Source organism: Hemibagrus wyckioides, linkage group LG05 (assembly GCF_019097595.1).
Source record: "Hemibagrus wyckioides isolate EC202008001 linkage group LG05, SWU_Hwy_1.0, whole genome shotgun sequence".
NCBI lineage: Eukaryota > Metazoa > Chordata > Actinopteri > Siluriformes > Bagridae > Hemibagrus > Hemibagrus wyckioides.
In genome coordinates, this window is record NC_080714.1 from 14,621,256 (window position 1) to 14,636,253 (window position 14,998).

At 35.7% G+C, this 14,998-nt stretch overlaps 1 protein-coding gene across 2 annotated transcripts in view; it reads left to right on the plus strand.

The window, feature by feature from the left end:
- Positions 1-12,174, plus strand: part of efna5b (ephrin-A5b) — an 83,593-nt gene extending 71,419 nt beyond the window's left edge. The window contains exons 3-5 of one of the 2 annotated variants that reach the window (XM_058389975.1): positions 5,130-5,195; positions 5,433-5,513; positions 8,986-12,174. In XM_058389975.1, the coding sequence (XP_058245958.1) occupies positions 5,130-5,195; positions 5,433-5,513; positions 8,986-9,113 (275 nt within the window). In that variant the 3' untranslated portion in view covers positions 9,114-12,174. The remainder of the gene's footprint in view (positions 1-5,129; positions 5,196-5,432; positions 5,514-8,985) is intronic. The other variant, XM_058389976.1, reaches the window with a different exon arrangement.
- Positions 12,175-14,998: the final 2,824 nt, after the last annotated feature.

Here is a 14,998-nt window from a genome sequence, read left to right on the forward strand (position 1 = left end):
CTGCAAATGTCAACAATCTTATGGCTGTCTGCACACACAATATTGTCCATGCACAACACAAAAGCTGTTAAATTATTTTAACAGCTCATATAAAGCATGGCATTAATTCAATTAGATGCACAAAGGTTCGGTTTTAATTAGTAATAAGAGTTCAGCTCAATATGCAGTACTGCTACATTTGAATAGGGAATATTTATAGACACTGCACAATGTAGATTTTTTAAGGTTGTATATATTTATGACATTATGATTTTCTAAATGGGATAATAAAAGAACAAAAGGGCATAAAAGGCCACTTTTGCTTTGCTAGTGAATTTTCCTGCTTCCTGAAAACTATATTCAAAAGAGAATTCATTTCTGTATTACTTACTCTTATATCCCAAGTTTCTTTCACTATCCACTGGTTTCCTCGCCTCACTGTATATCTAAACCTAAAATCATGAGTTTTCCTCCTTGCTTATGCTTTTGTTTTCATTTCCAATAATTGTAAAAAGTGGTAAGTGGTAGAGCATCATGGAGAAACTCCTGAACTGCTGAGTTTAACATTAGGCTTTGGTCAGACTGCCAAGTGCCAAGAATGAGATTTAGTGCAAGTGACAGGATGACTGTGAGTTCAAATCCCAGCACTGCCAGAAAACCACTACTGGATACTTAAGCAGGGCTCTTAACCCTCAACTTCTCAGCTGTACACTTGAATTGGAATTATAAGTCATTTTGCATGTAAATGTTCGAAGCAGTGAAGCAGAAGTGACATCCATCTACAGATCTGCATGATGAAAGAACATGTAACTCCAGATAAACACAGATTAAAGATTCAAAATATTACACACCTGTGCTCTTACACACATTTAGGCACCTTTGTTCATCATCCTGATGACCATTGTACAGCCATCGCATGGCCATCTTCTCTGTGTAGGAGATTACATTTTCATCATTTGGCCGATGCCCTTAGCCAGAGACATGTTTCTCACATTTTTGTGGGGGTTAATGGTCTGTATAGAAAAATAGTTATGATAATGATAATTATAAAATGTATATTAGTGTAATATTCAAAAATAGTCAAACATTTTTAACATTTTTCACATTTCTATTTAAATAAATAATACATTTAGATGCAAAATCTGTGTTAATAGCTCTAACTAGGCACTGTTCTCTGTTCTCTCAGCATTGTCTATGTGGTATGAATGAGTGTGTGAATTGTGTGTGTGTGTGTGTGTGTGAATTGTGTGTGTGTGTGTGTGTGTGTGTGAGTGATGCCCAGTGTTCTCAGGATAGGCTCCAAAACCTCTGTGAACTGACTAGGATAAAAGCAGTTACTGAAGATGAATGAGTATATACAAGCCCTGTTTATGAGTCTTTATGTGAAGGCTTAAAAGGTTTGCCCTGCCTTTATAAAGCTCTCATTCAGTTTCGTTAAGAATAGCAGAAAGACCAGTTCTTAAGTTCTACAAATATTTAGGTCTGTTTATTTAATTGCTGTTCCGTGTCATCTTGTGTGCTCTGTAACAATAATAGCGATTAAACTGCAATAAAGCATACTGAACTGACCAGGATTTAATGTCAAAATCCTGTTTGGACACCATTTATTAGAACTATTTCTGACACCATAAATTTTATCTACATGATAAATGAAGCACATGTACTTGTGACTGTAAGGTTCTTGTTCATTCACAAACATACAGCAGTCGACTGTCAGAATTAAATAATGCACTCTATTTAAATATTACATTATGATTGTACATGACTGTTCCTCTGATGTAGAGAGGTACATTAGCAACAATTCGGCAATCGAATGAAGAACATTAAAAGACATATCTTTTCTCTACAGCGATGAGGCCAGTAATTGAACACTGGGTAAAACAGGAAAGGGCAAAGGTTTAAAAAGAAGAGCCAAATGCAGACAACTTAAAGAAACACTGGTTACAGAAAGTGGCCAAAGTGTTGAAAGGCTATCGCTTAAAAGGTTTGTCAGCTCAATAAGCCTACTTCACTTCAAAACAGCCATATACAGTAGGACATACAAACACACACACACTTTATTTTAGTTCAAAAACTACCAGTTGTATACTGTAGCATGAAGACACACACACACATGCACACACACACACACACATTGCTACAGCAGATAAAAGCCACACATTTAACAAAATCTATAGGCTTTACATGAACACAACCAAAGAGCTGTCACAGAATGCAGTAAGTAGTTGCTCAACATTCCAGAAAATAGGCTGATAAAATAAAGATGTTTTTTACCACTGCGTTTACAAATGCTTTTGACATTTCAGTAAGCCCATTAGAATTTATAACTAGAATTTCAATGTAATACTGAAACTACTACAATTTCTGGAAATGCTACAGCCACACAGCTAGTCTATGTGAAATTAAATCAAGCATTTCCCTGCTTTTCAACAACATTTTAACATTAGCCTACACAACCTGCTTGTGTGTGTGAAAGAAACAGAGTTAGAACAGATGCTTCAACAAGTCAGAAAATGAGAAAATGTCAGCAGTCAGAGATGACAAGAGTTTCTATTTGTTTCAGAATAAAACAGCAGATCACACAAACCGTTTTTAATTGTTTAAGTTTTCTTTAGACTTTATTAGAAGAACCATTATTGTGGTCTCTCTGAATAAATTTTGACAATTAAAATTAATTTATTCAAGTGATTCAAAGGAATTTAACAGTAGAGAGTCAGAATGACCCACTGCTTCATCAGATTTTTATTCAAGCATTTCTTTCACTCATGTAACTACAGCCTTCAGAGTTTGATTTTGTTAAGCATTTTTATCAAAGTAAAAAAAAGATTTTATTTCAGCACTGCATTGTGCCTCTGTTCCTCGTCTGACTCCCATCTCTACTCCACACTTTCCAGTAGTAACAGTAACTGAAATACATTTGTGTTTCTATATTCTCTGATTGCAGTGTACAGGGGGTGTGGGGAAAAGGCATCCATGGGATCTGTTTCAGAGAATGTAAACTCTTTAATGAACTAGAGTGCTATATGGCTGCACTCAGTGCACCTTTTTAAAGTGAGAGAAATCATTTTTGAAAAGACAGTGGTGTAACCTTTAGCAACAAGTGTACTTTTTTCTAATGGCCAGGCCTCCAAATGGGTGGGCTCAGACCCGCATAGCTCACCACTGCTTCATTAGCACTGAGAGGTAGAGAGGTGAAAAGGAGAAACAGCAAGAGAAAATGCTGAGTGAAAAAAAGGGCCAAAGGTCATTAATGTCTCTTTCTAACTCTCTCTCCTGGTCTCTTGGTGCGGATATGCCTCTCTCTCGCTCTGTAACAGTCTCTTGCTTTCACACATATTCACCCTATATACTGTAATGCTGAGCATGATGCCATGCAAGCATTTTCTGGCCTAACCAATGATCTAAAATTCACTCATGCCAATAATCTGTAAGTCCATCTTTCTTTGTTTCTCACACATGCTGTACTCTTTGGCTTTTTTTTCCAACCATAGAATGATTCAGAAGAACAGAAGGGGTTAAACAGGGACACAAGAAGAGAAAATGATCTCAATTTTTCAAGATGTTATCAGGCTAGACTCTTAAAGCTGCTAGCTGCATTTTTAATGTGTCTGCCTGTGCCTGTTCTATTCATAATACTAAATAAAAGGTCAGAGTAATTAGCATGCTTTTACCTCTCACATCCCAAACCTCCCACTGGATGCTTGTTATTGTGGTCTTCGTGGACTAGATGTAAATGGGGTTGAGCTCTGGGAATTTGATTCTTTGCTTTCTTTTTATTAAGAATACACCATTTCATGTTCTTACACTTTTTTTTGACATGCAAGGATGGATTTGTAGCGGGACCAATTAGGACCTCATTTGCACTGGGCCCAGAATTTTTGTGAAATACTTGGGGCCTCTGAAAAGGGCACTAAATAGTTAGTAAATACTAAAAAGTTACAGGAAATATTAGAGTATACTGATTTCACTCTAATTTGACTTGTTATCTGGGATTAACATTATAGAAGATATGTATTTTGCTAGTTATGGAAGTTATATTGAAGTTCTCATGCATAGGCATTGCAATGCAGATTACATATTACATATATTTTATTTGGCCCTGTGAATCTTGTTTGGTTTTTGTTTTTCATTATTTGATCTTTAGTTCAGTAATAATCTGAGCTAAAGATCAAATTCCTCTTTAATTCTGCAGAAGATATTTAGGCACCCCATTACACCAACACCAATAATAGTGATAGATTACAAGTGACTGGGTGATATCCTATTTTTTCATCAGCAGACACCCCAAAAATATGCCCTTCAGATTCCATAGGAAAGGGGCAATTTCCTGAATGAGACCACAAACTATGGTCAGAGGAATGAGGGGTGGGCTGTGGGCTGGTTTGGTTGTTGCTAACTATTAGAGAGGGGAAATGGAAATCCCCTTCACACTTTCATTTTCAGGTCCCTGTAGAGACCTCTGTAATAACTGAACCAATGTTTGTACCAATAAAACTCTGCACTCTGTCTTACTCTAGGTGAAATTGTCATTGTTTAAATGTGACATTGATTATTTTATGAATTTACTACTCATTATGTACTCATTTTCATTATTAGCTTCTGTGGAGAATTTACCAGAAACTAGTGGCCATACTTTTTATACATTTTATAGACACAAGTTTAATATTGTAGTTTTCTTAATGGTGACTAGCTTTTAATGACTTTGCATAAAAAACATTTAAAGGAATTTGTAGAGTAAGATCAATACAACTGAGATAATTATGATGTACACATAGTACTGAAAATAATCGACACAATTCAAGTTTTCTTTATATAATTATCACATGTTTATGCTGCTTATTATTTGCATATGGGCACAGAAGGCTGTAATTTCTGGCGATGTTTATCATGTTTTGGTGTTGTTTCATGTAACATTCTGAACTTCACTGGCAAAACTCTAATAGGTTAATAAGCCTCCAGCACTTCCCGTGTTGTTTATGATGCTGGGGAAATTTTATTCCAGGGACATTTAAACATTTGTGTCACAATCTTTGTTCTGAATTTAGAAACTTCATTAAAATAAATTAGTTTGATGTGAGAGAAATGAATTGTCATTAATCAATGGAAATTGTATTTGTTTTTTTGTGTGTGTGTGTGTGTGTGTGTTGCAGCATCCATGGTTACAGAGAGTGGAAAAAAAGGTTGTCTTAAGCTGAAAGTTTTTGTCAGACCAGCAAGTAAGTGCCACAGTTACATGACGAAGTGTTCACTAATTGTATTTATGACAAATGCTTAGCCTGATTTCTCGCAAATTGGCTATTTAAGGTTTGACTATTACTTTGTACATAATGGCAGTGGCTTGCATCACCTGTGTTTGCTTTCCCTGAGCTCTTCTTTGGTGGGCTGGGAGAGGCATCTTGGGGTCGCTAACATGTTTGGCTTATAACATTTGTCTTACCTCTTCTGTTTTCTAGACAGCTGCGTGAAAATCATAGGCGTTCATGATCGAGTGTTTGACGTTAATGACAAAGTAGACAATTCATTAGAACCAAGAGGTTAGTATGGCTTGGTTTCTCTTCCTGTTTCTTTTCCTCAGATTTACTTTCTGTTCTGTGTCCTCGTCTGTGCGCTGTCCTTTAGAAATAGAGCATGCTTTCACATTTCAGTGCACTGCATGTGCTGTTGCTGATTTAATGGTATATAACTGATTATCTATTTATCTCCTGACTATATATTGATTATCTACAATGTATGTGAATGATTTTATCCCCATCATTTTTATGTAATTGACATTATGTCAACAGCACAAGATAAGTACCTTTTATTGCAAGCCCATTGATAATAACATTTAGTGATTCAGTGAGTCTCCAAATATTTCCAAGAACAGTATACAATACAGTGTATAATGTGCACTGTACAGATGACTGATTAAAGTGCAAATAGTACAACAGGTGGGTTGTGTTTAACTGCAAAACGGCTGTTTCAAGAAAATGACGAGCTTTAGTGAAACTGTAAACATATAAACTGGAGAAACATTGACCAGCTGATGATTACAAGAAACTATAACTCATTAAAGCGAGCAGCATGTGAGATAATATATTACACTGCCCTATTTACAAAATGTATAAAAAAACACACACACACACCAATAAATAAATACATACTGTGCATACATACTATTATGAGTTAATGACTGCCTCAAAAAGAAAATGTTCCACTGTAGCTGCGGCGAACATAGTTTAATTTGATAAAAAATGACTTGTTAATGCAGTGTGTCAGCTGCATTACATTTTCTTTGCTTTCTTGCTTGCCATTTTTGTGCATACTAGAGGGACATGTAGTACCTTAAACCATGCGCATGAATATACATCTGCTGACATTTTCTCTTCTTTTTCTTTTGCAGTTAATGAAACATAAGAGATTCAGTTTAAGCACAGAGTATATGTGTAAACAGAAATAGTCATATACTGTATTGAAGTCTGTATATTAACACCGCTGTGATTGATGACAGTGGTGTAACTTGCAAGTTGAAAAGGCGTTTCAGAGTGCACATTTGCCCAAACCATACACATACTTTTTTTTTTTTCCTTTGTTTTTTTTTTATGTGTGTTTGTGTGTGTGTGTGTGTGTGTCAGCATGGAACCATTGATTTATTAGTCTAGGCACCAAGTGTGTGGAGGAGCTGGTTACATGCATGCCTGCCTGTCTGATGCTCTCCAAATAGAACCAGCCAAAAAACCTCCATCTGGACGAGCATATTTGTCTCTTTGTGTTCTACACCTGTTGCTATTGCCTTCTCACACTCCCTTATGGAGCTGTGGAAAAAATCAAGTCTTTTTGATTTTAAGAAATATCACAGGCTTTTGATAATAACTGTTTTTTAGCTGAAGCTAAAACTTCGAGCTGAACTTCATACAGATATAAATAATAAATACATATAATATAACTCTTATGCTCAAAACAGATCTCTTTTTTTTGTTTTCAAAAGGAGTAACAGTGCTTAAATCATGAGTTCCCTCCTAACAATACTTTTTTCCAATACAAAACCTTATGTCATTCAAAATAAAATTTTTTAGAATTTTAGAAAATGATTTAGAAATCATCTTTTGAATACTTAGCTCACATAACACAATGCAATAAAATGCATATAAGCAGACGTTATATAGAATGAACCTCATTGCTATTTAACATTATGTGACTAGATCATTCTACAGGATATGTACTGTTTACAGAATTAATACAATGAGGTACAGTGTCATGTCAGTGATGCACAGGCACTGCTGCTTATCAGACAGTTACAGTAAGAGCCATGGTACAAGTCAGAAACTTCCATCCCAACATACAGATTAACAAACTAAACATTATGTCCTGACAGATTTTTTTTTACCATTGAGGGATCCCAAATCCTATAGCTTTGTTAAGACTGATTGAGTTCAGCGCCATGCTGGTTCAGCTGGCTCCTTACATAAGATATTACAGGCAAGATTAGAAAGTAAATAAAAATAAATTAATAAATGATACACATGGATGTATATTTCAGATGTTCTTTTAGATAAGGGAATTTTGGAAATTTTGTTTGTTTGTTTGTTTGTCATAATTTAGAATTCTGTGGTTGGACAGGTTTTCCCAGACTGTCACATACATATAAAATAAAAAGTTCATTTTAGTATTACTTGCACTCAAATTTGTGCATACACCTGTGCTACCCGAGAATACAGAAGCACTGTTAGGGATTTCAAGTTTCTATTACCATGAATAGTGTGTGTATTTTCAGCGAGAGGTAAAAAGTATTCAGATTCTTTCTTTCTTTCCTTTTATTTTTTACTTATTACTTTACTTCCAGTGCACATATCCAGTTCAAGTTTACACACTTAATGGTTTTTTGATATTGTACTAAAAAAGTATGTATTCAGCATAAACAAAGATTTCATAATAAAGATTTATTAATATTTATAAATAAAGGAAAGGGTTGCACGTGTGATCCCAAGAGCACCATACTCACAGGAAAGTATGGAGGTGGAAGCATCATGATATGAGACTGCTTCTCTGCACACAGTACTGTACATGTCATCAAAAGAAACATTAATAGAGAAATGCACCAGGGTGTCACAGTGGGTATTTATTTTCAAGAAATTAGGGAGAAGATGGATGGTTCAACAAGATTATGGCCCCAAAACACAAGCCAAATAACGAGTCTCCTGACTTGAATACCATTAGAAATTTATGGATGATTTTGAAATTGCAAGTTTCCCATGTTACCTCTGTGAATTGAAGAGGATTTGCCCAGAGGAATGGGCCAAAATTGAAACACAATGCTGCAAAAACCTAATTACTTCATACATTATGAATTGAAGCTGTAATTGCTAACAACTTTGCAACAGCGTACTAATGTTTGTAATTTGTGGTGTCTAATCCCCCCATTGCCCCCACACTCCCATTTACATTTTTATGCCTGTGTCACAAAGTGGTGTTGGCATTATATTTCCAGGTGGTCCACATGTCTGTTCTTTCAAAGACTTATCTTTGCTACCAAATATGACCTGATTCAATTTTGGCATTGTTCCAAACATGGATAAATAATATTTTTTGCAGGATACAAATTACTAACAAGAAGGAATAGACTTTTTAGTGGCATAGGCATCCCTGCTGACCCCATTGGCATCAAGCTCTTCTAGTTTAAACATATATTTGTTTAAGCTTATGAACAGATACTGAACTTATTTTTCATATTTATAAGAACAAAGTCGAAAGACATTATGTGTGTAAATCTGAAGCAGATAAATGCCCTGGAGGTACTTTATTAAATAAGTGTCTAAATGCTTTTTTCCCCTCACAGTAGATAACTGAGATGAAGCTTAGCCAGATTGGGTATTTGAAATACATTTTGCAATTTACATTTTACATTAACACAACTATGAATGGGAAAGATCCAACTGTAGCAAAATCCAAGCCATGTTTTACTATTTTGTTGCATTCATTTAGCTTTTATTCCACCATGGAGCTAAGCACTTCTCTGTCTACTTTCAGATGACACCAGTCACGAATCAGCCGAACCATCTCGGAGTGATACAGCTAATTCAGGGCATCGGCTCCTGATGGCACGTCCACTGATGGCTTTCTTGCTGTTCTGCATTTCTGCACTGCTCACCTTATAGCCCCGAATGTCCTGCCTGCAGACAAGTCCCAGCAGCCCCCACTGCTCCTTGCCCAAGAAGCCACAAGGCTTGTACAGGCAAGGACTCCAGGCCACAGGATTCCTCTGAGACTCTCCAGGAGCACTACATTTGGCCCTTTTTTCCAAATATTTAAGTGGTCCTTTATCAGGAAGAAAAGATTGATTAGTAGCATGAGGGAGAAAAGCTAATCTGGCCTTTAGAAAATCAGCGGAGAACTCAATCAAGTTGTAATGCTTGGGATCCATGCCAAGTAGCCAAGTTTGAAAAACTGTGGTTTTAAGTGGTTTTTAATTAAAATAAACATGTATAAATGTCTACATAAAGGGTGTTCCCTGATACAGATTTATGAGACATTGGAAGTCTATTTGTCTGTTTGTTCCTGTTGGCTTTATTCCCCACCACATAAAAATTAGGAAGATCAACAGATTGTCAAAATCTAAATTTGACTAAAACTGTGTATGTCCAGATGGCTGGAAGTCTGGAGATTGCACTCAAAGGGGAAATGGCTGTATATGTTTGTTAATTGACATAATGTTAGATTGGAAATAAGCGGGAGGTAAAACATTTATTCTCTGCAAACAAGGGACTTATCTTAGTAGACCACAGCATTAAAACAGTGCTTTTGTATTTTGTAGGATAAACCTACTGCAGCATAAATAACTCTATTTTTCCTGTTGGCTTTTATCTATTGATATAAAATAGCAACATTAACAAATCATAAAAACTCCTGGTCATAATGACTGTGAGTGTGCAGCTCTGTATATACAGCACCACAAGAGACTGCACATGGTTGACATTATTTCCCCCTAATTTTCTGGATGGAAATATCAGCATCTCTTGGAATCAGCTTTGCAAATAAGATCCAGAGAGCTAGGGACAAATGTATTTAAAACTGAAAAAGCATTGTATTTTCAGCTGCACTGAAATGGCCATTAACCCATGTAAAGTGCCCACATATTCTTACGTAACATTAACATTAACTTTGACACCAAATTTCTTTGTCAGCCTGCTGTTTGCCTTTTGCATGGCAGCCTTAGATATGAAATGTGCTTTCGCCAGGCCTTTAAAAAGAAGGCTCAGGCTTGTGTAAGACCCGAGCGTGCCCAGTTACATCTCCAGTTTAAGTGACACTTTAATAAGGTTTCAATTTGGCTGGCATGCAGAGCCTATGCTGCCTGTATTTGGGTATTGAAACTAGAAGGTTAATTGCATGGACAGTGCTGAGGTGACTCAGATTTCGCTGGGACTTTTTTTAACCTTGCGGTCAGAATGTTCTGTGTGGGGTGAGAACACAAGCAACAGAGGTTGTTGTGGTAAAGGCATGGGCAATTAGGTAGTTGGCACAATAAACAATGGTGGGAACTTTTGAAACGGTCTGATATTGTGTAATTGTTTCTGCTTTTTCAATCCTCAGTAGGCCTGTTTTTTCCCTCTACTTTTCCTTTCTGGGGTGCTGGAGAGGAAGTGCATTCCTGTTAGAACGGTAACGGTTTGTGCAGAAAGACCACTTGGGGTGTTAAACTAATTTAGATGAGGAAAAATGCCACCACATGTGCTTAATTTCATGGTCCAAATCCAAAACTATGGAAGCCTTTGGAACTCTAATTCAATAGTATTTGTATACCTACCATTTATACTCTTGATTATAATGCTTATCATACTTTATACACACTTTAAACCAGGAAATAAGGCGCAATTACATGGATACTGTGTATCCTAAAGTAGTCAAGATGTCATTAAACAACAACAGAAAACATCAGCGACCACAATTATTATTATTATTATTATTATTATTATTATTATTATTATTATTATTATTATTATTATTATTGATATGCGAAAGCTGTTGTATATAGTGTTTGATATGGAGGTATTCATTTGATTAAAAACTTTTCTAAAAAAAAATCTAATAAAGTGAAAAAAAGATTTCTGAAGAAATGAAGTGAGCATACACATGAACGTGATCTTCAGAAGCCAATGGAGCCAGTACATAACAAACGTAGATCTGTGGAGAGAACCAGCCGGCATCCGGAGCGTTTCATCTTTCACACGCCTGTATTTCAGATCTCCTCCCACCATCAGCATCCATTGGAAGATTCAGTCAGAGTGCAGTGGCGGATTGTACGTAACTGGATTCAGTGATTTCGAGGGTGTCATTGTCTGAAAGCATTTCTTTGTCAGCCTTTTTTTTCATGACAGACTGTCAGTTTCATTATGTGGCATGCGCATGAACTTGACAATGAAAAACATGTTAGATAAAGTGTTGTTTTTGCTTGTTCCCCCCTCCACTGTTTTTTTCTGTATGTTAGTGACATTAAATAAGTGTTTCTCTCAAAGCTTTGTCCATTCGAAGGGGAACGTTGCACAGAAGAGTAGATGAGATGATTTACCCACACGACCCAGCAGGATGGAGGATGACTGTATATAGCACTGTTATAGACTGGCAGAGAGGTTACAGGGATACAGCAAGGTTATGTTTTGCTTTCTGTTTTCTTCTAATAAAGAGGAAATTGCCCTCCATAAAATAATTTATTTTATACCATGTAAATTGTGTTATGACACAATAACTCTTGCAATGCTAGCCCTTTTCTCCCTCTTTGTGAGATGCAGCCACTTTTGGTTGTCAATGAGGTGGCCTTTCCTGCCGTAGTCCTTAAATCATTTAAAATACCAACTCTAGTGTTTGTACCATCCAGTCATTGCCACCATTGTTCTGATTCTTAGGTATTATTTTAGTTTAATGTTTATTCAACCCTTACCCTTTTTCTCATATTCTGGGGAACTCATATGTACATAAACTGTATATCAGAAGGCCCATGTGCTCCTGTTTTCTTTCTTTTTTTTTATTTGTTTGTTTGTTTTGTTTGTTTGTGATTCTCATTTTTCCTTTGCATCTCTTGGTGCTGTGTTTGATCAGCTTTCACCACTGTACAAACAGGAACAGAATTTTGAAACAAATAATAATAATAAAAAAAGGTCTGTATTTGTATATACATGTGTCTGAGCAACTATGAATAATGATTAAAGGAAAAACACATTGCTTTGTTGTTCTGTTGCATGCTTTTAATGACAACTAATTTACACCAAATTATTGGTAGAAACAGCATTTTGTTCATTTTGGAAGGCTTGTCACTTTATTCATGTTCATTTTGAACATCTTACAAAGAATGACAGAACAAAAATGTGTAGAACAAGCTTGTGGTGTTGGTCTGCAAGTAAAATCTGCTTATTTGTTGTATATATTAGCAAAAATGACCACAAAGAGTGATTACTAGAGAAATTCATTGATGGAAAATTCAACAGCAGGCTATTTTGTAATGGAAAAATCAATTCTCTTTTTATATTGATATAAAACATGGACACTAAATATGCAAAAATGAAAATTGAATATTGCCCTCAGTGACATTTAAAATCTCTGTGAAAAATTGGCCTTTCAGAGCCTTTTGCATGTGTTACTTAGCAATACGGACAGACAGTATCAAACAGATAATTTGATATCTAGAAATTGTGTTTTGTAGTTACTTAGATCTGTGTTCCAATATGCAGATATAAATATAATCATTTCCAACTTCTGGGAATTTTCTCAATGCTTGAGACACTCATCCATATACATTCAACAAAGTTGTAGGATATGTTAATCACAATTTGCTTTTGTTGATGTATGTCCACCAATATGTAAAGTCAAGTATACACCAAATGCACCTGTAACATGTTCATGCCAAGTGAGCAACTGTATTTCACATGCACCTTCTTAATTATTGAATATCAGCCAAAATTAGGATCAAATCTATTGGATGTTTCTGTCTGTGTAATCATCTGACATGACTGGTATCTACAATCTGGTCTAGAAAGAATGAGCCACAGCATCACTTCTTCATTCCATTCTGTGTCATTTGCTTATGAGTACTGGTGGTGCTGTGGATCCAGAAAAATCCACTTCCAGATATTTGTTAATAATTGATATAGATTTAAAAAATGAAACATTTTTGTTTTAAATAACAAAAAGCCCTGCTACCCTGATTTATCCTAACGGTATAAGAAAGGACACTACACACAACACAGTGTTCGTCAGAAAAGGCAAAAACAAGGGTGGGCTCACAAGCACAACACTAAATAATTAACTTGCCAGCAGACAATGGGCTGCTGTGCTAATGGCATGCATAAATCCTCATGAAGTAACAAAATAATAAACCCAAATGTATATATGATACAGTGGTACAAGTGGAAAAGAGTTGCATGTCTCTATGCTTTTCAGCATCCAGACCAAGCAGACAAGATTGCCTTACTGTAATACACTTCACTGCATACATCAACTACAAGAAGCTATGAAGCACACTATCCTTGAAACGCTGCCTCATAGAGTCATTTGGGAAAGCCAGAAATTCTGTCCCAAATATGTCATATGCAACAGAAACATCACATGACTGAAATATTCGATTTCATTTAGAAGTACTTGATTCTCCTCTAAACAGATGCCAATGCCCATTTTTGAGGACACTGCTAGTTTTTGGAAACCAAATGAGAACAACTGTCCATTGATGTGAATGGAATATGATATGAGCACCTCGATATTCACTGACGCCCACAGTGCGCTTCTTTCTGACATTCAGGGCAAACTGCTGTGGGGACACCATGCCAACTAGCTGTGTTTATCCCTATGAGATGATTTGGTTGTTGTTGCTGCTGTAATGTTTTAATTACACAGTTATAAGTGAACAAACATTGTTTTAAAGTAACATCCCTGTGGGCTTCCTATTTTTCAGTTACATGTGTGATTTTAACTCGATTCACTTTTATTTCCACAGCACTTGGAACATTGTCACAAAGCAGCTTTACACGTATCTAAATAAAAAATTATAATTTAAATGTATCCCTACTGAGCCAGCTAGAGGCAATGGTGCCAAGGAAAAACTCCCTGAGGCAACAACAGGAAGAACATGTATACAAGTGAGTTAAACATTAATTCCTTTTAGATCTCTCTCTCTCTCTCTCTCTTTAAGACTCAACAATAAAATATCACCATTTATTGTTGATTTACATGTGCCCCTTAAATGAATAGTCATTTAATCATTCATCTGTTACTCAGGCTATTTAAATGGCAGAATTTGCTGAATAAATTCTTTACTCAAAACTTCAAGTCAAGCAATAAATGGCATGCTGTGACTTTATATTGTGGTTCATTAGGACTAAAAGGTACCACACAATGGACATTTGGTTAATGATAGGAAATTTCAGCTGAGTGAGTTGAGTGTTTCAGCATCTGTTTCCAAGTGGAAGTGAATGAATGAGCTGTGTGGGGTCTAATAAGAAACAGCACAGCGTTCTAATCCACAAAGGATTACACACAGTTTACAAGTGCCATTACAAAATGCCTACAACCAGAAAGAAACGTTTTAGATTTTGTTAAAAGTGGCTGTAAGCACTTTCTTGGCTTCTGGTAGTTAATTCCGATCTGTTGCATAATAAAGATTTAATATCCATTTGATGTAATCCATCTGACACTCAAGATTTTAAAATTAAATAGAATTGCTAATACATTTATCCTAAATGTTTTTTGTTTTTTTTACATAACATTCATTTTATGTAACAGTTATACTGCTATTCCATTTTAACAATAATATCCTTTTTATTTATTTTTTTTAAAGAGCAAATAACCTTTATAGATGATCAAAATTTATTATATTTACATTATAAGCCACAGTTGTTCTTGTTACTATATCAGCTGGTAATTATGCAGTTTACAGACTTATTTCTATTTTGCTTTGGCACATAACCAGCAAAATGGAAAAAAAAATGATATTCAATACAAATTGCACACTTAACTAACAATTTAAAGATCTTTAGGCAGACTGGCCATTTGCGCA